Genomic DNA, 27,948 nt, shown 5'->3' with positions numbered 1-27,948 from the left:
GGAGTCAGAATCCTTGGTTTCAATCCCAGTCTGGCTCCTACCTAGATTTGCCTCAGTTTCTGTATCTGTAAAATGGGGGTAATATTAATAAACCTCAGCGGTGAAAAAAGGCAACACTTTAAAGTGTTTAAGACAGTGCTTATTCATAGTTAGCAATAAATGTCACTTTTTCTGTTATTATGCTTACTTTGCGTATACTTCTATAGCTCTTACCACCTCTATAAGTGTTTTACCACCTCTATAAGTGTTTTTATATATCTTCCCTACTAGACCATGTGCTCTTTGAGGACAGTGCATATCTTTTTCTGACCTGTGTAGAACATTACAGTAAATATTGGTTGAATTGTACATAGATCTGCCTTTAGAATGAAAATGGGCAACATATAGAGTGGGGAATGCTTAATATTGGGCTTGTGGAGGACCACAGACCCAAAGTTGATGTGACCTAATATCAGCCGAATGACTGAATGAATTCCTTCTGCTGCCTTCCAGAGTGCAGTCAGTGCTTTCATGTTCTGAAGACAAGGCAGGAGGCCATGGGAAAGTTGAGCATACTCTCGGTTCCAAGTTCATGTCCATTTTGTTTTGCCTTGAACTGTAGGTGACATGTCTGAGAGTAAAGCGAAGAAGATTGAAATCAAAGATGTGGATGGGCGGACACTGAGTAAGCTGATTGACTATATCTATACGGCTGAAATTGAGGTGACTGAAGAAAACGTCCAGGTAAACTCTGTCCCAGCTAATAGCTCAGTTATCGCACACTCAGGGCCCGCAATTTTGAAGCGTCCTGTCATTTAACTCTCAGTACAACTTGGTAACTAGAGAGAAAACTAAAGTTGTAAAGAGGTTAGGTGATTTGCCTTGGGTCACAAGGCCAGTAGGGGGACGAATGACCCTCAGACTCATACCTGTCTGACCACAGCACCCATATTCTTCACCACTAGGCCATATGACTTCAGGATGAGTGTGGGCTCCAGAGTAGAATGTCTTTTAACTCATGTGGGTTCAAACTCTTTGTGAGGGAAGAACTAAAAGCCTGGGTGACTTTACTTCTTTCTCCCCAGTCGTCATCTCATCTCAGAGATTTTGAGTATTGCATGGTAAGGCTGTTAAAAATGTTTTCATCTTTCAATGTTAGTCAGCTGAGTGCCTCTGAGCCCACGGAGGTGCCAGCACCAGGCCCGAGTCTCGGTGGGCCGTGCCTCTGTGAAATGCATTGTCTGTGCTTTCTCCTGCTTTCACTGCCCTGCCCTCACCCTCAGCCATCCGCAGCCTTGAAAAGTGAGGTTCACGAAGATGCTGCTTCACCTAAAGGCGTGTGTCTTTGCTGTGAGCGTGTGAGGCACGAGCAGCACACCTCTGCTGGGGTGATGGCAGAGGTTTGGCCCACTTGGTAACCCTACACACCACTGGGCTAAGCAGAGACACAGGATACACTGTTTCTTGTGATTAAGGATCTTACTATTAAAGTGATAGAAATTTCATGTGATATGAAAGTTTTTACTTTTTTTTTTTTAAACCGTAATTCCACCTTATTTATTGTGAGACAGATGCCTCTCTAATGACTAAATTATCGACTATCCTTATCCAGAACACACCTCCATTTCCAGGATTGAGGTATTTGAGAGGCCAAATTGATAATCATTTATTCATTCAATTCTGCCCAAATGTTTGAGTGCCTGTGTGTGCCAGGCACTTTGTTGGATGGGGTGGTTGTAACAGTGAGCAGTGGCAGTTCCAGTGCCTGCTTTCATGCAGTTTGTGGTCTAGGGGTGAAGATAGATGCTCATGAAATAAGCACACAAGTAATATTTATGCACAATTGTGGTAAGTCCTTTGAAGGAAAGGAACGTAGTATGCAGTGAGAGAGTACGTCAAGAGGACTCAATGCAGGTGGAGGACAGTGCCTGGAAGGGCTCTTTCAGGGGAGAAGACTTATCCTGGGGCGGGGGAATGAGTGGGAGTAGCTTGGTGGTGCAGGGTACTTGTGAGTGGGCTAGCGGGTCAGGGTGCAGGCAAGCCAAGGGTCTGAGGCCTACTGCATTTGGAGCAGCGGGAGAGAGAGCCTGCCCCACAGTAAAGCGTGCCTTTGTCTCTGGGCAGTGGACTGACTCTTGGGTTGAATAGTGATCTGGTCTAATCCTTTCCCAACTATTTTTTAAATGAGGTTTATTTTACACACAGTAAAGTGCAAGGCTGTTCCATTTTGTTTCTGGTCTTTCCCAATGAAGTGGGCAATGCATTGATTGCATCCTAGGTCTAGCAGCAGAATTTAAACAGCTGAATGTAGTAACAGTAAGTGCAACTAATTTAGTGTAAAATGAGTATAGGGCAGGTATTGACAGAAGTTTTTAAATGGATGATGGTTGTATCAAATTACCATCACATTTAAATTCATTTATATATTTGATGTAATACTGAGATTTACAAAATACACGGAATTACATTCTTTGCAACTCTAATGAGAAATGCTGGCTAGACGTCAACCTAAAAATATGCAGGGGATAAAGAATTTTTAGAACTCTCACGTTAGGGTATATCAGTAACTAAATTAATCATATAGCATGTAGGGCAGAAAGAGTGGCCCTAAAGTGTCCATATCCTAATCCCCAGAATCTGTTAGGTTAACTGTCAGAGAATTTAACGTTGCAGATAGAATGACTGTTGCTAGTCACCTGAACATGCGATGGGGAGATGACCTTGGGGTTGTCAAACTTTTTATAAAAACCGCCCACTTTTGCAGGTAGACCTGGTCCCTACCGCCCACTAGTGGGCGTTCCAGTTTTCATGATGGGCCAATCGCAGCGCTGTTTGGTTGCACGGTTGGGACCAGGTTGACCAGCACTGCAAAAGTGGGCGGTTTTTATAAAAAGTTTGACGACCCCTGCATGGGAGCAGAATAAGACGAACCAGAGAGATTTGACCTAATAAGAACTCAACTAGATGTTTCTGGCTTTGAAAATAGGGGTTCAGGAGCCAAGGAATGTGTGGCCTCTAGAAACTTGAAAAGCAAGGAACCATTCTCCCTCAGAGCTTTCAGAGGGAACTCAGCCCTGCTGACACCTTCATTTTAGCCTCATGAGGCCCATTTTGAACTTCTGACTTCTAGAACTGTAGGAAAATAAATTTGTATTGTTTTAAGCCACTCAAACAAAACAAAAAACAATCCCAAAAAACAGTACTTGTAGGGGAAGTTGTAGAATTGTTATGAATAAAGCCAGTTTTTTTCCTTTCCTCTTCATTATGTATTTATTTAATAATTCTCTTATTTGTAAGTAGAAAGTGTTTACAAACTACAGAATTAAAAGGTGTTTCACTCTGCATCCTTTTTGCCTGGCTAAGTGTTTATCTTTGCAACTTTGGTCTAGCACATTGGTGGTCTCAATAACACCAGTTATCTTGAGGGGGAGGTAGCAGTAGATAGACTAATTAGAGGACTCTGGAGAAAAAGACTTCACCATTGCTTTTAAAAAAACTACTTTGTAGGGGTGGGAGCAGGGATGAAGATATGCAGGTTCAGAGGACATGCAAAAATAGAGATGAGGCAGGAGTGAGTGTGAAGGGAGAACTGGGTCTGAGCCTCAGCTTTGTTGTTAATTCTTGAGTACTCTTATTCTAGTCCTTCCCCCATGCATGATGTTTCCCATCTATAAAGTGAGGGCATGAGATACAGTGACTTCTGTCTGGAGAAGACACTTATTCAGCCAGCCTCTGATTTGTTTTCTCTCCACCTACTAGAGATTCTCCGATGTCCACAGTGACATCCTGCCTTCAGGATCAGTTTTCTTATCTGTAAAACAAGAATCAAAATAGTACCCATATTACTGGGTGTTTATGACTTAGATCAGGGGTCCCCAAACTTTTTACACAGGGGGCCAGTTCACTGTCACTCAGACCATTGGAGGGCCGGACTATAAAAAAAACTATGAACAAATCCCTATGCACACTGCACATATCTTATTTTAAAGTAAAAAAACAAAATGGGAACAAATACAATATTTAAAATAAAGAACAAGTAAATTTAAATCAACAAACTGACCAGTATTTCAATGGGGACTATGCTCCTCTCACTGACCACCAATGAAAGAGGTGCCCCTCCCGGAAGTGCGGTGGGGGCCGGATAAATGGCCTCAGGGGGCCGCATGTGGCCCGCGGGCCGTAGTTTGGGGATCCCTGACTTAGACTGTGCCTTCGAATCCTGGCAGGGAATGGTTATCACCACCTTGATGAGGATGGTCAGAACAGGCCTCACTGAAAGTGTTGTTTGGCCAGATCTTGAAGGGAGATTGGGAAGTCAGGCCTGCCTCCTCTGCCCACCTCTCTATGTCCTCACTGGTGTATGTGCCCTTTGACGGGCCTGCTGTGTTCGTCTTTGTGTGCAGGGTGGGAAGGGCCAGCATATGCAAAGGCTCCACTGGGAAACACTGTGTGGGACCTTCAGGGAACTGCACTGTTGAGTATCAATGAAGTATGCTCTTTTCCTTTTTTCCTCCTCACTTTTAGTTGTGGTTTGGTCAGGGGTAACCTTGGGGGAATACAAAACAGAAAACGTTGAGAAGAGAAAGTTTGGATCAAAATGTGGCTTCTACTTTATGCTATATATATCTTCTGAGGCAGTTGATCACACACTGTCTATGAGGTCAATATTTGAAAATTTGGTGCACTGAGAAGGTAAGCGTGGAGGTACTGGGGCTCCTGAAAGCTTTAGAAACAAGGGTCAGAGATTTGGGGTTTGGTTAAATGGCTGGGAGAGCTATGCCCTTAATACCAGCCCCACATACTTTGTAAATACTGTCCTACTGCGGTAGAGGTAACAATCATCAAAACTGACACGTTGATACTCACTGTCAGCCAAGCATTGTTGATCATTTCACATGCATTATTTCATTTAATTCTCATAACTACCAATGGAATGTTTGTCTGTGATCTTTTGACAGTTGAAGAAACTGATGCTCAAAGAGGTTAAATGGGTAGTGCCTATGGTCACATGGCTAGTAAGGGATAGAGTTGAGGTTTCAGCCCGGCTCTATCCAATGTTCTGTTGATGTGGTGAACTTGAGTTTCTTGTTAAATGAATCATCAGAACCTTGACTTCAGCTCATAATAATAAAAACTAATTTAACTGAGCACTCCCTGTGCACCAAGCACTGTGTTAACTGCTTTCTCTTCTCTTCTCTTCTCTTCTCTTCTCTTCTCTTCTCTTCTCTTCTCTTCTCTTCTCTTCTCCCTTCCTGGAAGGGAGAGAGATGAGAAGAATCAACTCATAGTTGCATCATGTTAGTTGTTCATTGATTGCTTCTCATATGTGCCTTGACCAGGGAGCTCCAGCTGAGCCAGTGACCCCTTGCTTAAGCCAGTGACCTTGGGCTCAAGTCAGTTACCATGGGATTGTTTCCATGATCCCATGCTCAAGCTGTTGAGCCTGCACTCAAGTTGGTGACCTCAGAGCTTTGAACCTGGGTCCTCTACATCCCAGGTGGATGCTCTATCCACTGTACCACCACCGGTCAGGCTGATCCTCATAACAAGTCTTTAAAGCAGCACCCTTATTATCTTCATTTTACTGTTGAGACAGAGACAGAGAGGTTAAGTAATTTGCCTTTAGTCACATAGCTGGTAAGTGGAGAAGTCAAAATCTAAGCGAGACTTTTAATCACAGTGCTGTTCTGCCAGCTCTCCTGTTCACCCATACATATCTCCCCCTCCCTTCCCTATTTCCCTTGCCCTCTTACCATCCCCCTCCTCTTCTTTTCTTCTTATCAACAGATTTTTAATTTAACACTGTTTCTCTGCTAGGTCTCATGCCTGGTGCTGGCAGAGACAGAACCTCTGGCTGGAGCAGAGGCCGTGGGCAGCCCTGTCACCTGGCCTCTGGCAGCGCCCTCCCTTTGTGCCTGGCTCCGCCTCCCTGAGATTCCAGGAGTAGGTGCTTTCTGAGGCAGGACATTTCCTTTTGTTTTTGTTAAAGGAAATAAACTCTGTGAAGGGATATCCTCTGCTGTGTTTTCATGTTAACCAAGGGAGAGAAAAAACAAAACAGGACCTGCATGAGAAAGATGGTGGGGAGGCCATTTGCAAGCTGGAGGGGAACTTGTGACTCTGCTGAGGGTCATTCCAGGGACTGTTTGTCCAGAACCACAATCCTCAGGTGGAGAGAGTGGTTCCGGCCATCTGTTGCTTCTCTGGTCCCAACCTCCTCCATCCAGGGGCCACCACTACTGTCCTAGTGAGTCCATCAGGACAGTCTGGAAGCCAAGCACCCAGGCTTGGCCTTTTGTTCACAATCTTGTTACTGCTGACACTTGAAGGAGTTGAGTTGCAGGCAAGATAAGAGAAGAGGAAATCCTCTGAAAGCTCTTGTTGATGTGGGAGAGGGAGGTGCAGACAGCCCCTCACAGATGTATGCTCTCTTTTCTTTCACAACCTCTGGGGATTTTGTTTTTCTCCTGTGTTGCTCCCAGAACTCCACTGGACCAGGCCCCGTTTCTCCTTGAGAATCAACAGTTTAAGTAGCGATATTATCTCCCAGCCTCCAAAGCTTCTCCCTCAGCATTCTGACTTCCTTTATGCCTTCTTGTACTAAGCAAATAGTGGGAAGAAAAGGGCCTTTGACTCATAGCTAATCACAGTAAGATCAAAGGAGAGGGAAGGAGCGATTAGAGAAACCACCAGCCCCATTTATTTTAGGAAGCCAGTTTGGGAACGCTTTTGGGCAGAAGAGGACCCAAACAGGATGAAGTGTGTGTGTGGAAGGGGGTGGCGTGGAGAAGTAAAAAAGCCTTACAATTTTTGCTTACTAAGTGGGTTTTGTGAACAGTAAGGAAGTTGAAAGCTATGTGGGTAGCTCTAGCCAGGGAGGTTTTAAAAACTGAAAGTTATAACCTAGGGAGAGTGTTCAAGAAAAATTTATTATTTTATTTTTTTGGCTGGTTGTCATGAACTTGAGAGTTTATACACCAAATCGTGCACTGTCCTCGTGTGAAGAAGAGGGCAAGGGAGAAGGGGATGTATGTCCTTGGCATGGTCTCATCTTGGTTTGGTTGGGAATGCTTTCTGGGGGCAGATTGGCCTCTCAGAAGTCCTTGTCTGTGGGGCGGAAGGGCTGCTGTCCCTTTCCTGCCTCTTATCACCCCTGACCTTTTTGGGACTTGCCACGCTACTGGGTAGGGTGTGTGCTGGATGTTTGATTACTCCTTCCCACCAGGGCTGCTTAGGGTTTCTGGTTAGAAGTTCCTCTTCTGGGGTGAACACCTCACCCTTCGACATAAGACATTCAGGGCTAAAATTGGCAGTCTTAGTAAACCAGGAGGGTTGGTCAGCCCATGGCCCTAACTGTAGGGTTTGTAGCTGTTGCTGGTAGAGTGGCACCGTGTAGGTCATTTGGGAGTTTGGAGCAGAGCTTCCCATTCCTGGTATGTATTCAGCAAGAACTGTTAATGGTTCTCCCCTTAACTAGCGGGCAGAGACTAATCTGGTCCTGGAATCTGTTTGGCTAGGCCCAGCAAGCTCACAGCTAATTGAGTTTCTCAGTTTATGGCTGCTTAGTGGGGACAGTGGCTGCCTGGTGAGAATGGAGCTTAAGTGGTCAGATTTGGAGCCTGGTTATGTTCACTTATGATCTAAAACTCAAGAGTGGGAGATTTTATCTTTTTCCTTCTCTGTAACTAATCAGGGTTTGGAAAATACTAAGCACACAATGCCGATTTACTGCTATCTTGCTGGGGACATAGGAGAGTGCAAGAGAGAGTGGGGAAAGGGAAGAGGGGCATGTTTTGTAGAACTCAGCCATCATGAAAGCGACTAGCAAGCTTGTAATTGGAAGAGCTTTCTTCATCAAGAGCAAGCGTTTAGCTTTGGAGCAGGACTGCTGAGTGGAGGCTGTTGGTGGTTTCTACACGTGGGCAGGGATGAGACCCACTGTCCCAGGGTTAGCATTGAAAGTCTTGTGGCCTGGGAAAGCTCTCAGTCCTCAGCAAACTTGGACAACTTGTTAGTTACCCCACTGGAGGGACTAGCCCCAAGAAGGGGCAGTGGGCAGTTTCTGGCCTGAGCACATGCTGGTGAGGAGACCCAGAGCTGAGGCTCAAAACTGTTTTGGGAGATGGTCAGGGTCCAGAATTTAAATCACTTAAAAAAACCCAACTTTTGTAGTGTCCTGAGTCAAGAAAACAAAAGCACCTGCAGCCCATGTGTTCCTGGGCACGCCCTGGTGGATGGGAACGGCTGGAATCTGGCCGGCCTGGACACAGAGGGGAGCAGCTGAGAGCCAGGCCCGGGACATGGCAGTAGTCTAGGGGTGAAAAGGAAGCTGTGGACACTGAGCTAAGCAGCCTCAAACCAAATTGTTCTGTTCTATCATTTAATTTTTTCCCCCTGAACTTCTTTTCTGAAGGTCACACTCACACTGTTTACCTCCTCCACAGGGTGGGGGTGAGGAGAAGTAGAGGGCGGGTCAAGTAGGACTCTGGCTGTTTCTCCTGGAGTTTTGCTTCAGAGGGCAGGCCTCGGCAGTGGGGGAAAGGCCGAGGGAACTTGGCAGGTGGGCAGTCTGAGTACCCATCTGGCCTGCTCAAGCCAGTCTTCCCTGGCTTTTAGGAAAAACACATGCAAACACATCTGAGAAGGAAATTGTCCCGTCTTCCAGGAAACAGTATGACTACTCATCTGTCTTGTGAATTTTAAAAGGAAACTCAGCTTTCCTTTTCTGAGAATGTAGCTGAAGGTGTTCTCTATCTGTTGGATGGGAGAATAAAGTGTGTTTATCTGAGTGCTAAGGGATTCGGGATGGACTCTCTTGTTCCTCCTGCAGATTATGAGCTCCATTAGAGCAAGGCTCTGGTTTTATGCTGCTTACATAACACTGAATCCTAGCGCCTAGACCAGTCAGTGCCTGACGACATGGACATTCAGTAATTACTGTATTTTTTTGCTCCATAAGACGCACCCGACCATAAGACGCACCTAGGCTAGGGTTTTAAGGAGGAAAATAAGAAAAAAAAAATCTGAACCCAATGGGGTGTTAAAATATTTAATAAAATATACCACAATAATATTTCAACAATGTAAACTCAACAGCAGTATTAACAACCATAGCACTGTTATTAACAAATGAGAAGAGACTTTAATGTTCAAATACTCTTCTAGTTGTCCAGGAACCTGCAGCAGCTAAAAAAAATGAACATTCGCTCCATAAGATGTGTGGGCATTTTCCCCTCCACTTTTGGGGGAGAAAAAGTACATCTTATGGAGCAAAAAATATGGTAAGTGGTGAGCCAGCTAGTGAGCAAGTCAGTTAAATACCTTTTTTGTGTGAAGACAGCGTGCTAAAGGCTGTAGGGCAGTGCTTCTCACACTTGGCTGCACATCAGAAAGTACCTGGGCGCTTTAGAAGCATCGCACTGTCCAGGCCACACCCTATTTCTCTATTTAAAAAAAACATTTATTTATTGATTTGAGAGAGAGAGAGAAACATGGATTTGTTGTTCTGCATTTATTAGTTGATTCTTGTATGTGCCCTGACTGGGCATTGAATCTACAACCTTGGTATATGGGGACGACGCTTTAACCAACTGAGCTACCTGGCCAGGGCCCCCATTCCTCTTAAGTTAGAATCTCTGGGAGTGACCCAGGCATCAGTATTTAAAAGTTTCTCTAGGTGATTTTAATGTTTAGCCAAGTAGAAGAATCAATTTATCTTAGTCTGCTTGAGATGCCATGGCAAAATACCACAGATTGGGTGTCTTAAACAACAGAAATTTGTTGTGTCATAGTTTTGGAAGTTAGGAGTCCAAGATTAAGGTTCCATCTGATTCAGTTTCTGGTGAGACCCTCTTCCTGACTTGCAGAAGGTCTCCTTTTCCCTGTGTCCTCACATTGTAGAGAGAGAGACAGAGAGAACACTGATATCTCTTTCTCTTCTTGTAAGGGCACCTTAAGGCCTTAATTTTATTATCTCAATTAACCATTGTTACTTCTTTGCAAACCCTGTCTCCAAATAGTCACACTGGGGGTTGGGACTTCCACATAGAAATTGTGGGGGCAGGGCACAAACATTCAGTTCATAAGGGTCTTAATACTCAAAGTGCAGTATATGAACCAGCAGCTGCAATTTCATCAGGGCGCTGGTTAGAAATGCAGGCACGCAGGTCCCACCCTAGACCTATTGAATCAGAATCTGCATTTTAATAAGATCCCAGGAAATTCATATATACAGTAACTAGTGGGAAGCACTACTGTGGGCTATAGGGATACAGAGAATAGGCTGGTGCTTTGAGTCCATGAGGTAGAGTAGTGGGAAATAAGGCTTGGGCTGCCCAGTCAGCCACAACAGGAGGATTGCATAGACTTGGGCGGGCAGTGCAGAGCCATGCAAATACTTCAAGCATGGGACTATATGATTAGAACAGTGCTCTAGGGAGATGAAGTCCTGATAGAGGAATCAGAATGTCTCAGAATGTCACCTTCTCCTCCAGGTGCTGCTCCCAGCAGCTAGCTTGCTGCAGCTCATGGATGTTCGGCAGAACTGCTGTGACTTCCTTCAGTCTCAGTTGCATCCCACCAATTGCCTGGGTATCCGTGCGTTTGCAGATGTGCACACCTGCACCGACCTTCTGCAGCAGGCCAATGCTTATGCAGGTAATGGGAAGCTGGGCTGCCACACCTCCACCACACTTGTGGATTTAATAATCTGGCCTGCCATGGACTCCTCAGAGATTGTGAGACGTGCACTCTGCTCTGAAGACACGGAGGAGACAACACAGGTGGAAAGATCGTTAGCAATAGAAGAGTTCAACTCATTGCCAAGTATGATATGATTAATTGCCAGGTGGAAGGTACAGACAGTAATTTTCACAAGAGAAGAGGAAGGAGCCTGACCAGGCGGTGGCGCAGTGGATAGGGTGTCAGACTGGGATACAGAAATCCCAGGTTTGAAATCCCGAGGTTGCTGGCTTGAGCATAGGATCATAGACATGACCCCATGATCACTGTCTTGAAGCCCAAGGTTGCTGGCTTGAGCCTAAGGTCTCTGGCTTGAGCCCAAGGTTGCTGGCTTGAGCCCAAGGTCACTGGCTTGAGCAAGGGGTCACTTGCTCTGCTGTAGCCCCCCAGCAAGGCACATATGAGAAAGCAATCAGTGAACAACTAAGGCGCTGCAACGAAGAATTGATGTTTCTTGGCACTGGCTGGTTGGCTCAAGCAGTAGAGCATCGGCCCAGCATGTGGAAGTCCTGGGTTTGATTCTTGGCCAGGGCACACAGGAGAAGCATCCATCTGCTTCCCCCTTCCCCCTCTCCTTTCTCTCTGTTTTTCTCTTCCCCTCCCGCAGCCAAGGCTCCACTGGAGCAAAATTGGCCCAAGTGCTGAGGATGGCTCCATGGCCTCCACCTCAGACACTAGAATGGCTCTGAGCACTGCTCTGAGCAGTGGCCCAGATGGGCAGAGCATGGATCCTGGTGGATATGCCAAACAGATCCCGGTCAGGCACATGCAGGAGTCTGTCTCTCTGCCTCCCTATTTCTCACTTCAGAAAAAAAAAAAAAGAATTAATGCTTCTCATCTCTCTGTCTCTGTCACAAAAAAAAAAAAAAAAATAGAGGAAGGAGATCTGAGAATACTGTGAGAGAAGAGTAGTTTTTTTCTCCTTTTTCCAGGTAAGAGGAGGGGAGACAGAAAGACAGACTCCTGCATGCACCTCAACTGGGATCCACCCAGCACCCCCCATCTGGGGCTGATTCTCTGCCCATCTGGGGCTATGTTTGCAACTGAGCTATTTTTAGTGCCTGAGGGAGAGGCTCCAGGGTGCCATCCTTAGCACCGGAGGCAAATGCACTCAAACCTATCGAGCCATGGCTGCAGGAAGGGAAGGGAAGAGAGAGAGAGAGAAGGGGGAAGAGGAGGGGTGGAGAAGCAGATGCTCGCTTCTCCTGTGTGCCCTGACCAGGAATTGAACCCAGGACATCCACATGCTGGGCTAATGCTCTACCACTGAGCCAACCGGCCAGGGCCAGAGAAGAGTAATTTGAGCTAGGTTTGAAATAAATCTTTTTTTGTTATTATGAAAGAAAATTTCTATTTTGATTAAAATATTCTTTAAGTAGGATTTTAAAAGTCAAATACTACTTCAAGGCTTATAATGATAAGCAAGAGCCCCCTGCTCTGCCTTCCCACCCCAAGTCTCGCTCTCTAGAGCCACTCACTTTGAATTCTGTGCAGGTTCTTATTCAGCTTAAAGCTGCTTCATCTACTATTTATATCCATTTATCTAAACAATATGTTTATAATACTATTTTGTTGTATTGGGATGATGCTCTAACCAACTGATCTATCTGGCCAGGGCAGTATCACCAATTTTTGTAAGATAATAAAATTGTACACTCCTTCTCAGTACATTAGATAATCTGTTGACTTTTTGTTTTTCTTAGAGCTATTCTCCCTGCTAGAGCTTGTCATACTGTTATTTTGGAATCCTGTTATTTTAATAGGTTCTTGGGAAGGAGTAGAGATGAACGTGAATGTTTAGTCCACCATATTTAGCTGGAGAGAAATCTTTGCTTATATTTTCTTCAACTTGAAGACAAAGATCATAAGTGGTCTAGAAATAGGTCTAGTCGTTTTAATCAATAGATTCAGGCAGACACCTCTCCTTCCCTTGCAAAAGCATCTCATCTTCTGCCCAAAAAACACCATCTGTATTCTGTCCTTGTCTCCTGTACAGCCCATGTCTGGAAATTAGCTGAGGTCCTGCTGGCCGCCTGCCGGCCGACTCCCTGTGCTGTGTTAGCTCCTTGGTCCACGGGGCCACAAGTGTTTGCTGTGTTTCTTGGCATTCTTTTCTCCTCTGATCAAGCCTCAGACCCTAAGAACCTACACAGACTCTCATTTCTCCCTGAAGTCTCTTTCTGAGACACAAGTGGGACCAGTTGTTAAGATGATCCTGACTGATGATTTTTGTGAAGGACATTCCCCAGATGCCTTAATTCTGAACTCTGCTGACTCTTCCTGGCTTCGAACCTTGACTCTCCTGTTTCATCCCTCCTGTGTTCTCTTTTCCCTAAGTATCCCCCAGCCCCTTCCAGCTTTTTCCCTGGGAGCCTTTTCCTTCTCTGGAGAGGGCTTCCCAGCCCAGACTTTGCAGAGGCCACTTTCTTGAGGGATGTGTTCAGGCTTTGCTGCAGCAGGAGCCAAGAGCTTGGCCAAGGCCCAGGTCAGCTCAGGAACATCTTCAGGTACAGTGACAAAGGAAGAGTGCTCAGATACCTGGAGTTCTCCGACTCCCTTCCTAGTCTTCCTTCCCAGACCTCTCCTTCTACATGCAGCACATTTCCCATCCTGCATAGTTTGCTGACATGTTCTCCTGAGGTTTCACTTCCAGGTTCTTCTGGCCTGGCTTTTCCCCACTTTCCAAATCAGTGTTTTCTCTCTTTGCCCCCAAGATTATCTGATGGTGACACTCACCTGCAGGAGAGCGGGGAGGATGCATTTGGGAGCACATCGTTGTGGTAGTCCTCCCTGGTCCTGCTGTTGTCACAGTGACTGGGATCTGCCAGCATTGTGGGTGTGCATGTGTGTATACGGAAATCCTAATGAATTATTTTTAGCTAGTATATATTGAGATTTCACTTTGGATCATACCCTATGCTAAGCATTTTATGTATGCCATCTTATTTAATACATACAACAGCTAAGCAAACTAAGGCACAGAGAGGTGAAGTAATTTGCTGGAGTTATACAACTGGTGGAGACAGGCAGGATTCAAACCCAGACAGTGATTATAACCACTACATACTGTGGCTTCCAGGCCCTATTTGGACATGTGGCAGCCCTGTGAATTGGTAACTGAGGAGTATTGGTGGCTAGAGTTGGCATTTTCCATTGGAAGTGTGAGCCTGGAAGCCTGTGCCACATGGTCAGATGCCAACCACCAGACAGTGTAGATAGAAAACCAGCTGTCTCTGCTAGACATGGCTATTTAGTCACCTCAGTGTAGGGAGGCGAGATGTGGCTGTCTCCTCTTCCCTGTTGGGAGGCTGTCCCCTCACTGCCTGGGTGAGCCCTCCTATTTTCCCTGGCTCGGTTGGTGCGACTTCACTGACCTCTTCCCTGTTACACAGGCCTTCTGTGCAGCCTGCGACCATCTGTTGGTCACAGCTTTCTTTGCAGGGAAGTCATGGAAATGCAGAGGTTGATAAGACTATGACGAAAAGACATTAGAAGAAGCAGTGTGAAGGTAAATTGTAGTGTTTAGAGAAGGAAGTATAAAATGATTATCTTTGATGATTCATTTGCGCAGTGGATTTACACACCCCACTGGTGTGGCCTGCTTTGTTTCTTTGGTCTTGCACTGTCTGACTGGGGATGAAGCCTGGCGCTCTCTGCCATCACTGCCTCTGACACAGAGCTGCCGCCTTGGCCCACGGTAAGTGTGGGGGTGCGGGCACCCAGCAGAATTGGATAAAAGGGACAGTGTCAGCCCTTGTGGTCACAGGCTTCTCGGGCCCCCTGTCTCACATTGGGGTTGTGGGAGACTGCAAGCTGACAGTCCTTGCAGTTTAAATTTGTGGGACAGAGGTGTGGGGGGCTGGCAGTAAGCTGACAGGGTCCTTGCTGCCCATCCCCCCACCTCACTTGCTTGATTAAGTTGCTAAAGACTAAGCTCTTCTCCACAACCTCTGATTGTTTAAGTTGGTAAAGGCAATTTACATGTCCTTCCCCACAGCCCCATGTTAGCTGTGATGCTGAAGGTTTCTACTTTTCCCATCTCCCTTGTCCCTCCGAAAGACTGAAGGCAGTTTTCTTTTTACCCTTTGTTTTGTGAAGTTAAGATGTTATACATGGTGGGGGGTTTTCTGCACTGGGAGAATTCTTGGTTTGCTTTGGAAATGTGACTTTGTATCAGAGATCTCTTTGATTTGCTAATGGCTTTGCTCTCTGCCCTATAAATAAAGCGTTTTGGGGGTAGAGACTCACTTTTACAAGCCATCAGCTTGGCAGTGGGTCCTCCGATCCCATCCTTTTTCTTTCTGTGTTATTTTCTAATCTTCCACCGTTCCCACCTGAGACCTGCAAAATTACGAGTTGGGCTGGTTCATGACAGGGGGTATTTTAAACAAACCAACTACAAGGAGGTCCTTCAGATCAGAACCCTAGGGGTCAGACCAGCCAATGCTGGAGCTGAGCGACCCTTAGGCCTGCTTTTTCCTCTCTACAATGGAGGCAATACATTCTGCACTGTTTTCAGGATGGCTTGAGGATCAGGCAGGACAGGGAGGAGAGCTTCCGCAGAAGGGGCCATGCTCTGGAGCTTCACTGCCAGCCTCATCATCTGCAGACCGAGAGCCTCAGAGCTGGCTCCTGGCAGAGAGATGGGAGTCCTTGTGTCACCGCCACTGCTGTTGCTGTGGACAGCATGCACTCCGGGCGAGAGCTTCAGAGTTTGGTTTCTCTGTACCCAGATGCACAGGCAGGCACACCCTGCTTTCCCAGCGTGCCTAGTCTCTGGCTAGCTGGCCTCTGTCTTCACTTGTCTGAGGCCCCAAGGTTTGCCTCTGAATTCTGTTCTTTTTCTTCTCCAAGAGAAACTTTCTTTTGCTGTTATAATTTTTTAATTTAGAAATTAAATTTAATGGAGTGACATTGATCAGTAAGAGTATATAGGTTTCAGGTAAACATTTCTATAACTTTTGCTGTTATAATTATTATTGCTGTTGTTATTGCTATCTTAGTACAAAATCACCATAGATATTACAGAAAGAGCAGATAGACAGAGAGAGCAGGAAAAGCATCACAGTCCCACCAGGAGAGAACCATGGGCAGCCCCATGGAATATAGCGTTCCCAGTCTTTCTTTGTATATGTATGTTTTCCAGCTTAAAAAAAACTTAGCAGTATATTCTGAACATCCTTCCATGTGAGCAGAAATATTGCTATGCCATTATTTTAAAACTTTAGAGAATGTATTCAATAAAGTTCAATTTATACCCGTGATACAGAAATTCAGATAGTATACAAGGTATAAAATGCAAAGTCAATTTTCTCCTAGGGCTTCTCTCTGAAGGGGGTAGGGGGATTATCTTGGGTATCCCTAATATATATAATGCTTTTTAACTTAGACAAATAAGAACATTCTATACTCATTGTACTTTTTCTTGACTTAAAATTTTTGGAGTTCTTTCCAGACCCTGTGTATAGCTATATATATATATTTTTTTGTTTTGTTTTGTTTTGTTTTTATCTTTTGTATCATGCGTATGAACTATAATTTATTTAACCCCAGTCCTTGATTAACGGGCATTCATGTTACCTGGTTTTTCTTTTATATAAAATGTTGAGTGATAATTTTTCTACTTAATATTCTGGAGTATACTTGCTAGTATGCAAGTAATAGTAAGATTGTACCTGTAGGATATCATCCTAGCATAAAATAGCTCAAAGAGAGTATGTTTAAAAAAAAAATTTAATAGGTATTGCCAAATTGCTCTCTAAAAAAATGTAACCATTTTAAAAGTCAGCTCTTGCCTTCTGATAAGTTGCCAGTCCCTGGTGAAGGTGCGGAGAGGCAGACACATTGAGACTCCAGGCCGGGGCACCGCCTCTCTCCACCCAAGCTGTCTGTTGGGTTTCTCGTCTAGGACGACCCTATCGTTGCCTGCTGTTGCAGTCCCCCCTTCTTCCTTTGGGTCCAGTTTCCCCCTTAAGGTTATGCCTCCAGGTTTTTGCTGTGATCTGTTATTCTGGGGTAGGGGAGGCTGGGGCCCATATTTAGTAGCTGGCTACTTAGATTCTTTCCCCCAGCTGGTGGTGGCACCGTCCTCTTGGGTCGGTAGTCGCTGGGAAAGGGACCCTGGTATTTTGCACAACCTGTTTCTTGTGCCTCATTATTGTTTCTAGGGACAGCTTAATCTTTAACCTCAGAAGCCAGGGAAGGTTTATGGGGACTTTGTTGTTTGGTAATCAGACAGCCATGCACTGGGCCATCAGCAGAGCTGGTTTGGAGGGATGTTAATGAGACCCCATTAATGAAATGGCAATTAAAATTCTTTGGATATGTTGTTTACATCAGTCTGCCCAAGCTGAGCTGAAACCCTCCAACCATGGGATGGAAAAGCCATCGGATTTAACACATTTGTGGAAAGAAATGGCCTTTTTTCGATTGAGTCCCTTGAGATCATGGAATGAAGTGATTAAGGGCAGCAAAAAACATTGACAAATCATTTAAAAAACACAATCCTCTGACTCAATGAAAGTTGTCCTGGCCCTGGTGGGTTGGCTGAGTTAATAGAGCATTGGCCTGGCATACGGATATCCCGAGTTTGATCCCTGGTCAGGGCACACATGAGAAGCGACCATCTGCTTTTCTCCCCCTTCCTCTCCCCCTTCTCTCTCTCTCTCTCTCTCTCTCTCTCTCTCTCTTTCTATCCCCTCTCACAGCCAGTGGCTCGATTGGTTCAAGCGTTGGCCCAGGGGAGGAGGGGATGGGGGGTGGAGGATGGGGGGACTGGGGATAGCTAGGTTGATCTAAGCGTCAGCCTCAGGCACTGAGGATAGCTTGATTGATTGGAGCTTCAGCCCCGGGGCGGGGGGGTTGCCAGGTGGATCCTGTTTGGGGTGCATGCGGGAGTCTGTCTCACTATCTCCCTTCCTCTCACTTAAAAGAAAACAAAAGAAAGTTGTCTTATGAAATTGCTGCCTTCAACTTGGCATCATAAAATAATAATGACAATGATGCTAGTGGTAGGAGTTTCTACCATTTTTGAACACTTGCTAGGTTTCCAGGCTTGATGCTGTACACTTCATAGGCACTTCCTTTTGGCTACATAATTTTTAGAGGTAGTTATTATTTTTCTCAATTTATAGATGAAGAAATGGAAACTCCAGAAATGTTTAGTAACTTGCCTAAAATCATATAGGTAGTAAGCGGCAATGTTGAGATCCACGATGAGGCTGTCTGAGTCCAGATCCTGTGCTCTGAGCCCACTACTTACATGCTCTTCCCCCAGGCCAATGCAGCATCTCTCTCCTGGTGGTCTCCTCACTCCGCTCTCCCTGATTTTCTGCTCTGACTTGAAGGTGGCAAATGAAGCAGTAAAGCAGATGCAGGTAGTTTTTGTTGTTAGATGTTCTCCTTGTTGGGAGTTTAGGAAGCTTCCCTTAATCCTCCCATTCTCTGGGTGACAGGGAACTCTGGTGTTGGTTGAATCAGTAGCACTGGTAACTAGGCAGTTGGACGCAGCCCTTTGCCCTCTCTCTGTGAGTATGCACGCATTCCAGAGGAAGGAGGAGGGAACACACACGTATTTCTGGTATTAGGTCAACATAGGGAGAGAGCTCACATCCCACCACCCCCAGGGTGGGTGGAAGTAGTAATATTTAGGGTTGGAGGGCTGATGGTCGTTACCCCTGTGGGAAAAGGTCAAGGTAGGGCTCTGTTACTTTCCTGCGGGAGCTAAGCCTTCTCCCCTGGGAAACTGTGTCCCTGAAAACCAAATACTGATTCAAGAAAGCTTAGCCTGCCCTCTAAAAATAAGGCAATAGGAGGTAGGAGAGAGAGATTTAAAGCAGCTTTGTTTTATTTTTTACCTTGCTAAAGTGATTTGATTCTGTTTGTGTGTTCACCTATGTCAGCCAGCCTTTGCTGAGGCGGATTACCTGTGGTTTAAATTGGAGCCCTCGTGCCTGTTCCCTGGGGCCATGGGCTCTGCACTAATAGGGTTCATTTCATTTCTGCAGGTCAAAGAAGTCATAATAAGTCTCAGTTTCACTTGTTCTGGACTTGTGGTTTAGGTGAACCTGATCAAAAGCTTAGATTGATTTTATCCTTTCAGGAGGGAGGAATGGATTTAGGATTACTTCAGGAGGTTACCTGAGTCCTAGGCGGTCCTAAAGAGTGGAAGGAAGTGCAGTGAAAATGTTAGAGCTCAGTATTTGAAGGTAGTCTGGGCACCGAGGATCCTGGTTCAAATGAGACAGACCCTACCTTCCTGGGGCTCAAAGCCCCAGTATGAGAGAAACACTTCAGATGATAAAACAGGTTGAGTAGAGATATGATAACTTTTGTTTTCTATTTTGGGGATTTGAGATTATAGAATAACTAGAAAGCCCGGCGGTCATATGAAATGACCGCTGTTCTATATATTATAAATTGTAATTAAAATGATTTGTGCAAAGGTGTCTGCTAATTCAAACTGAATTACCCAGGGCAGGCGGTGAGGACGCCCCTTTGCTTACTGCCCACGGGGTTTCCCCCTTCTACAATACTTGCTTAATTGCTTAAAGTAGAGTGCAATGAAGGAAACCACTGGCGGTACATTTCTTAAGACCACCGCTAGCTCAATAAATAAAGGTGATTTAAATAATAAAATGTTAATTCACATGTCAAAGATCTCTTTGTACACAACATTTCTTGTGTAGATCTTTCCTTCATTTTAAAGCTCGCCTTGCAGAGGACCATCAATTATTTTTAATTTTACGTCCGTTCTTTCACGAACTCTTGAACAGGCAACATAAAGTTGACCGTGTCCAAATGCAGGCTCAGGTAAAAAAATGCCAACATGCTTAAGCATTTGGCCCTGAGACTTATTGATGGTCATAGCAAAGGCAAGTTTTACAGGAAATTGTCTACGTCTCAATTGAAACGGCAACCCTGTTTGAGATGGAGCCAAATCAATTCTTGGAATGACATGTATTTCACCTTTAGAGGAGCCAGTCAAAGACTTAGCTATTATGACATTATTTTTCAATTGGAGAACCTCTAGTCTTGTACCATTGCAAAGACCCCTTCTGGTGTTAAGATTTCTTAACAGCATAATAATTGCTCCAATCTTTAACCTCAATTTGTGAGGTGGCATGCCAGAAGGCGGGACTATTTGAATGCCATGGCAACTTCACCCCATTGGCTAGTACAGTTACGCAAGCAACCAATAAGCTATCGGCGACAAATAGACACTTAAGCCGCATATAATAAAGATATCACTTCACATAGCCAGGCAGGCAGGGAGATTAGAGAAAGATCTCAATTCAGGGGTCTGTCTGAGATTTAAACCCAGTCTAAGACTGATGCCAAAATATTTAGAATGCCACTATTCTAAGTTTTGTGTTTTTTTTTAAAGTAAAGTCATTAGATGCATTCTTTCTGTCTCTCTGAAGCACCCTCAGAGGGATCCTTAGGGTACTCTGATGTCTATATTGAATTTATGCCAGTGACCCGCTTAAGTTATTTTCATCTTGGGGACTGAGATACCCATCAGAATGTTTGTGATGGTAATCAGACAGCCTTGGTTTCAAAACCTGGCTCCACCACTTACTGCTGTGTGATTCTAACTAAGCACATGACTAAATAACTTTTGAGCTTCCATTTCCCCATCTGTAAAATGGGGATAGTGCTATTCACTTCACCAGGGCTTTTTGGAGAAGTGACACAATACATGTAAAACGCATAGTACAATGTTAGCTACTATTGGGAAAAGCCCTCAACTTTTCTGAGGCCTGCTTCCTTGAGAAGACCCAACCCTACCTCTAGAGCAAGTCGTTTCATGGGAATATGTACCACCTAAGTTTTGTCATCCTTTCAACATTGGGAAGATACATGTGTTACTTGGTAGGGAAAGAGCTTAAAGTTGTCCAGTGGGGGGGCCCCCCCCACTTCTGCATAATTTCTCATTCAAATGGATAGGAACAGACACATTGTGTTTCATTAATCAAAACTTGGAACTTGAGATGATGTCAGAGTAATGGCGCGGTAGGAAGCGATACCGATAAATCTCCCCCAAAACTCAACAAGATCTTCAACCAGAAACAGAAAAACCTATCCTTGGAGCCTCCAGATGTTTCGCAATACACCCGAAGGTATGGTCGAGCGAAAAATTGGCTAAATATATAATCAAACCCCAAAGGAAATAGGGAGTAAGAAATGCTACGCCTTCCTCACTAACCTAAACAGGGCGGCTTTCACTGGGAACTGAGAATATAGAAACTGAGGCGGGCAAAGAGGGTGAATAGATCCAGGCTGCGGCACAAACGGCCGAACCAGGCTGTGGCACGGAGATCCAAGCTGAGGAAAAATTGTTCCTGTGGCAACCCGGGCAATACAAGCTAACACTCGCGCCAAACCCAGACAAAGAAAGACAAGCGGGGCAGCCATTTTCCCCGATCTCCTGGTCGGTGCACGCAGATAGTGGGTGAGAGATTCCTTCCAAAGCCCCAAGAGTGTGCACCCGTGTTGTCCCACAGAGGGGCAGAGTCAGAGGCCTCTGTGTGGGCTGAAAGCAGAATCTCCGGGCCACCCCAGCGCCCTGGGAAAGCCGCGCACGGGGACGGAGCGAGAGCCAATTCCAACGCCGGAACTTTTCTGTGCGGGTGGGGGTTTCACTCAGGTGAGACTGCTGGCCTGATATCCTGGTCTGTGCACGCAGATAGTGAGAGAGAGATTCCTCCGAGTGCCTCGGCAGTGCCCGCCTGTGTTATCCCACAGAGGGGCAGAGTCAGGGGCCTTTGTGTGGGCCAGGGGCGGAGTCTCAGGCTGCCCCAGCGCCTTGAAAGGGCCACGCTCGGGGACAGAGCGAGAGCCAATTCCAACGCTGGAACTTTTCCGTGCGGGTGGGGATTTCACTCAGAGTGTGAGACTGCTGGCCTGATAACCTGATCTGCACGCGCAGATAGTGGGCGAGAGATTCCTCCAAATGCCTCGGCAGTGAGCGCCCGTGTTATCCCACAGAGTGGCAGAGCCAGAGGTCTTTGAGTGGGCGGAAGCCCTGCCTGATTATGCTAGCAGCTCTGACTGACTGAGCCTTACCCAGAGCCCTGTGCTGAGTGGGAATAGAGTGGGGAGTTGCCAGCTCTTTGAGCCTCTTACTATCCAGGCAGAGGCAGCAGCAACCCCATAGCTGGATTATCAGGCTACTAATTGAGGAAGGAAAGACTAGGAGAAAGGCTCCAGGAATACGGACTCTCTCACTGGCAGAGCCTATAAATGCTAATGAGCCTCGACTGCCAACGACACTGAAGCACAATACACGGCATCGCCATAGAGACTTATCAACTGTAAACCTCTACCTGAGCGTGCCAAAGGGGCAGAACCCGAGGTACAGAGTCACCGACCAGGAAGAGGGAGAGAAAAAAAAAAGCAAGAAGATAACCTCTCAAAATCAAGAATAATACGCAGATTTTATAGCCTATCCCATTTTATTATATTTGTTCGTTTGTTTCTCTTATCTTCATTCTTGATATTTTTTATTCCTCCTCCAATTTGGTCATTTAACTCTCTGCCGGTCTTACTCTTTCCTCTCCTTAAACTACACTACCCATAAGTGTTACATCTCCCATTATCTTTTCTTTCCTCTTCCTTTCTCTCTATGAGAGTTGCACTCCAAAACCCTTAACTCTCTCTCTCTCCTCTTTTTTCTTTTTTCTTCTTTTAGTGGTTCCCTCTTTTCTCTCTCTCTCTCTCTTTCTTTTCTCCCTCTATATTAGTTTCTTCCTTTCTCCTTTACGTCTCCTCTCATTCAAACCTCAATAACGAACAATATCTTATCTGGGACTCAAACTTATGTTTGTGGCATTTTGGGGGGTTTTTACTTCACCTTTTTAACACACTAGCAGTGCTCCCATCCCTGGCTCTCCATTTTATCTAGTTCTTGTTCCACTAAATAAAATAGTAATTTTTTAATTTGTCCCCCCATTTTCCTGTTTCCCTCTTATGCCTCTCATCATAACTCTTAGTCAACCAACACCTAAAAGAAAATCATTTTATTCTTGACCCAATTTTTTTTCTTATTTGCTTTTTGTGGGTCCATACGCCCTTTTTTTTTCTTTTTTTTCTTTTTTTTTTTTGCCCCTTTATTACTTCTCCCCAATTCAGGCCCTCCAATACAGGCATTGTTTGTTCTATTTCATACAATATAATTCACAGTTCACCACAAGATTTTCTCAAGAAAGAGGGGAGAGGAGAGGAGAGAAAAAAAGTAGGGGGGGGGGGAATAATTTCTTTTTTTTTTAAATTTTTATTTTATTCTTTATTTCATTATTAATTAAAAAAACAAAAATAACAACTCTTCGATTTTTTCTTTTTTTAACTTTTTATTCTTTATTAGATCTCATTAATACTATCAACAAAACCACCCTCAGATGCCATTAAGGAAGAGAAAATCGAATATCATGGATACAAAAGAAAGAGAGGTAACACAGCTAGATGAGGAATAATCTATGGAGAAAAAATTTAATATATTCAATACCTTGGAGCTAAATGACAGAGAATTTAAGATAGAAATCCTAACAAATCCTCCGAGATATACAAGAAAACATAGAAAGGCAATTTAGAGAGCTCAGAAAACAACTCGACGAACACAAAGAATACATTTCCAAGGAAATTGAAACTATAAAAACAAATCAAACAGAGATGAAAAACTCAATTCATGAGCTGAAAAACGAGGTAACAAGCTTAGCTAATAGAACAGGCCAGATAGAAGAGAGGGTTAGTGAAATAGAAGACAAGCAACTTGAGGCACAACAGAGAGAAGAAGAAAGAGACTCAAAAATTTTAAAAAATGAGATAGCCCTACAAGAATTATCTGACTCCATCAAAAAGAATAACATAAGAATAATAGGTATATCAGAGGGAGAAGAGAGAGAAAATGGAATGGAGAACATAAATAAATAGATGAGAACTTCCCAAGCCTGTGGAAAGAACTAAAGCCTCAAATTCAAGAAGCAAACAGAACTCCGAGTTTTCTTAACCCCAACAAACCTACTCCAAGGCATATCATAATGAAATTGGCACAAACCAACGGCAAAGAAAAAATTCTCAAGGCAGCCAAGGAAAAGAAGAATACAACATATAAAGGAAGGCCCATTAGATTATCATCAGATTTCTCAGCAGAAACTCTACAAGCTAGAAGAGAGTGGACCTCAATATTTAAAGTCCTGAAAGAGAGGAACTTCCAGCCACGAATACTATACCCATCAAAGCTATCCTTTAAATATGAAGGACAAATAAAAACATTCACAGATACAGAAAAGATGAGGGAATTTATCATCAAAAACCCCCACTCCAGGAATTACTAAAGGGGGTTCTCCAATCAGATACAAAGAACAAAAAAAAAAACAAAGCCACAAGTAAAAGCTCCAAGAAGAACACAATAAAACCAAATTTAAACTGTGACAACAACAAAAAGAAAGGGGGGAGAGGATGGAGATTAACAGTAGCAAAGGACGATGGAGTGCAAAAGTACTCACAAAATAGTGCGCTACAATGAACAGGGTAGGAATCCTTTTCATTACTTAAAGGTAACCACCATTGAAAAAACCACCACAGAAGCACATGAGATAAAAAAGATAGCAACAGAGGAAAGATGTATGGAATACAACCAAATAAAAACAAAAGATAGAAAAACGAACGAGAAGGATCAAACAAGACACAAAACTAACAGAAAGCAATCTATAAAATGGCAATAGGGAACTCATAAGTGTCAATAATTACACTAAATGTAAACGGATTAAACTCACCAATAAAAAGGCACAGAGTAGCAGAATGGATTAAAAAAGAAAATCCAACTGTATGCTGCCTACAGGAAACTCATCTAAGTAACAAGGATAAAAACAAATTCAAAGTGAAAGGCTGGAAAACAATACTCCAAGCAAATAACATCCAAAAAAAAGCAGGCGTAGCAATACTCATATCTGATAATGCTGACTACAAGACAGCAAAAGTACTCAGAGACAAAAATGGCCATTTCATAATGGCTAAGGGGACACTGAATCAAGAAGATATAACAATTCTTAATATATATGCACCAAACCAAGGAGCACCAAAATATATAAGACAGCTACTTATTGACCTTAAAACAAAAACTGACAAAAATACAATCATACTTGGAGACCTCAATACACCGCTGACGGCTCTAGATCGGTCATCCAAACAGAAAATCAACAAAGATATAGTGGCCTTAAACAAAACACCAGAGCACCTGGATATGATAGACATCTACAGGACATTTCATCCCAAAGTGACTGAGTATACATTTTTCTCCAGTGTACATGGATCATTCTCAAGAATTGACCATATGTTGGGCCACAAAAACAACATCAGCAAATTCAGAAAAATTGAAGTTGTACCAAGCATATTTTCTGATCATAAAGCCTTGAAACTAGAATTCAACTGCAAAAAAGAGGAAAAAAATCCCACAAAAATGTGGAAACTAAACAACATACTTTTAAAAAATGAATGGGTCAAAGAAGAAATAAGTGCAGAGATCAAAAGATATATACAGACAAATGAAAATGACAATACAACATATCAGAATCTATGGGATTTAGCAAAAGCAGTGATAAGAGGGAAGTTCACATCACTTCAGGCATATATGAACAAACAAGAGAGAGCCCAAGTGAACCACTTAACTTCACACCTTAAGGAACTAGAAAAAGAAGAACAAAGACAACCCAAAACCAGCCGAAGAAAGGAGATAATAAAAATCAGAGCAGAAATAAATGAAATAGAGAACAGAAAAACTATAGAAAAAATTAATAGAACAAGGAGCTGGTTCTTTGAAAAGATCAACAAAATCGACAAACCCTTGGCAAGACTTACCAAGGAAAAAAGAGAAAGAACTCATATAAACAAAATCCAAAATGAAAGAGGAGAAATCACCACAGACACCGTAGATATACAAAGAATTATTGTAGAATACTATGAAAAACTTTATGCCACTAAATTCAACAACCTAGAAGAAATGGATAAATTCCTGGAACAATACAACCTTCCTAGATTGAGTCAAGAAGAAGCAGAAAGCCTAAACAGGCCTATTAGTAGAGAAGAAATAGAAAAAACCATTAAAAACCTCCCCAAAAATAAAAGTCCAGGCCCTGACGGCTATACCAGCAAATTTTATCAAACATTCAAAGAAGACTTGGTTCCTATTCTACTGAAAGTCTTCCAAAAATTTGAAGAAGAAGCAATACTTCCAAACACATTTTATGAGGCCAACATAACCCTCATACCAAAACCAGGCAAGGATGGCACAAAAAAAGAAAACTACAGACCAATATCTCTAATGAATACAGATGCTAAAGTACTAAACAAACTACTAGCAAATCGAATACAACAACATACTAAAAAGATAATACATCATGATTAAGTGGGATTCATCTCAGAATCTCAAGGATGGTTCAATATATGTAAAACGGTTAACGTAATACACCATATCAACGAAACAAAGAACAAAAACCACATGATCTTATCAATAGACGCAGAAAAGGCTTTCGATAAAATACAACACAATTTTATGTTTAAGACTCTCAACAAAATGGGTATAGAAGGAAAATATCTCAACATGATAAAGGCCACATATGATAAACCATTAGCTAACATCATATTAAATGGCACTAAACTGAAGGCTTTCCCCCTTAAATCAGGAACAAGACAGGGTTATCCACTCTCTCCACTCTTATTTAATGTGGTACTAGAAGTTCTAGCCAGAGCAATCAGACAAGACAAAGAAATAAAAGGCATCCATATCGGAAAAGAAAAAGTAAAGGTATCACTTTTTGCAGATGATATGATTCTATACATCGAAAATCCCAAAGAATCCACAAAAAGACTACTAGAAACAATAAGCCAATACAGTAAGGTCGCAGGATACAAAATTAACATACAGAAGTCAATAGCCTTTCTATATGCCAACAATGAAACATTTGAGAACGAACTCAAAAGAACAATCCCCTTCACGATTGCAACAAAAAAAATAAAATACTTAGGAATAAACATAACAAAGAATGTAAAGGACATATATAATGAAAACTATAAACCATTGTTAAGGGAAATCGAAAAAGATATAATGAGATGGAAGAATATACCTTGTTCTTGGTTAGGAAGAATAAATATAATCAAGATGGCCATATTACCCAAAGCAATATACAAATTTAATGCAATTCCCATCAAAATTCCAATGACATTTTTTAAAGAATTGGAGCAAAAAATCATCAGATTTATATGGAACTATAAAAAACCCCGAATAGCCAAAGCAATCCTAAAGAAAAAGAATGAAGATGGGGGCATTACAATACCTGACTTCCAACTCTATTATAGGGCCACGACAATCAAAACAGCATGGTATTGGCAGAAAAATAGACACTCAGACCAATGGAACAGAATAGAAAACCCAGAAATAAAACCACATATATATAGTCAAATAATTTTTGATAAAGGGGCCAAGAACACACAATGGAGAAAAGAAGCCTCTTCAATAAATGGTGCTGGGAAAACTGGAAAGCCACATGCAAAAGAATGAAACTGGACTACAGTCTGTCCCCCTGTACTAAAATTAACTCAAAATGGATCAAAGATCTAAACATAAGACCTGAAACAATTAAGTGCATAGAAGAAGACATAAGTACTAAACTCAGGGACCTGGGTTTTAAAGAGCATTTTATGAATTTGACTCCAATGGCAAGAGAAGTGAAGGCAAAAATTAATGAATGGGACTACATCAGACTAAGAAGTTTTTGCTCAGCAAGAGAAACTGATAACAAAATAAACAGACAGCCAACTAAATGGGAAATGATATTTTCAAACAACAGCTCAGATAAGGGCCTAATATCCAAAATATACAAAGAACTCATAAAACTCAACAACAAACAAACAAACAATCCAATAAAAAAATGGGAAGAGGACATGAACAGATACTTCTCCCAGGAAGAAATACAAATGGCCAACAGATATATGAAAAGATGCTCATCTTCGTTAGTTATTAGAGAAATGCAAATCAAAACTGCAATGAGATACCACCTCACACCTGTTAGATTAGCTATTATTAACAAGACAGGTAATGACAAATGTTGGAGAGGCTGTGGAGAAAAAGGAACCCTCATCCACTGTTGGTGGGAATGTAAAGTAGTACAACCATTATGGAAGAAAGTATGGTGGTTCCTCAAAAAACTGAAAATAGAACTACCTTATGACCCG

At 43.3% G+C, this 27,948-nt stretch overlaps 1 protein-coding gene across 13 annotated transcripts in view; it reads left to right on the top strand.

Annotated features, from left to right (window-relative positions):
* KLHL3 (kelch like family member 3) overlaps positions 1–27,948 on the top strand; it is a 358,874-nt gene that overhangs the window by 268,213 nt on the left and 62,713 nt on the right. For all 13 annotated transcript variants that reach the window (XM_066344557.1, XM_066344552.1, XM_066344549.1 and 10 more), the window contains 2 exons: positions 602–723; positions 10,473–10,635. In XM_066344557.1, the coding sequence (XP_066200654.1) occupies positions 602–723; positions 10,473–10,635 (285 nt within the window). The remainder of the gene's footprint in view (positions 1–601; positions 724–10,472; positions 10,636–27,948) is intronic.

Source organism: Saccopteryx leptura, chromosome 6 (assembly GCF_036850995.1).
Source record: "Saccopteryx leptura isolate mSacLep1 chromosome 6, mSacLep1_pri_phased_curated, whole genome shotgun sequence".
Classification (NCBI taxonomy): Eukaryota; Metazoa; Chordata; class Mammalia; order Chiroptera; family Emballonuridae; genus Saccopteryx; species Saccopteryx leptura.
The sequence above is the reverse complement of the archived record's forward strand: the minus strand, read 5'-3'. Positions and strand labels throughout refer to the sequence as shown.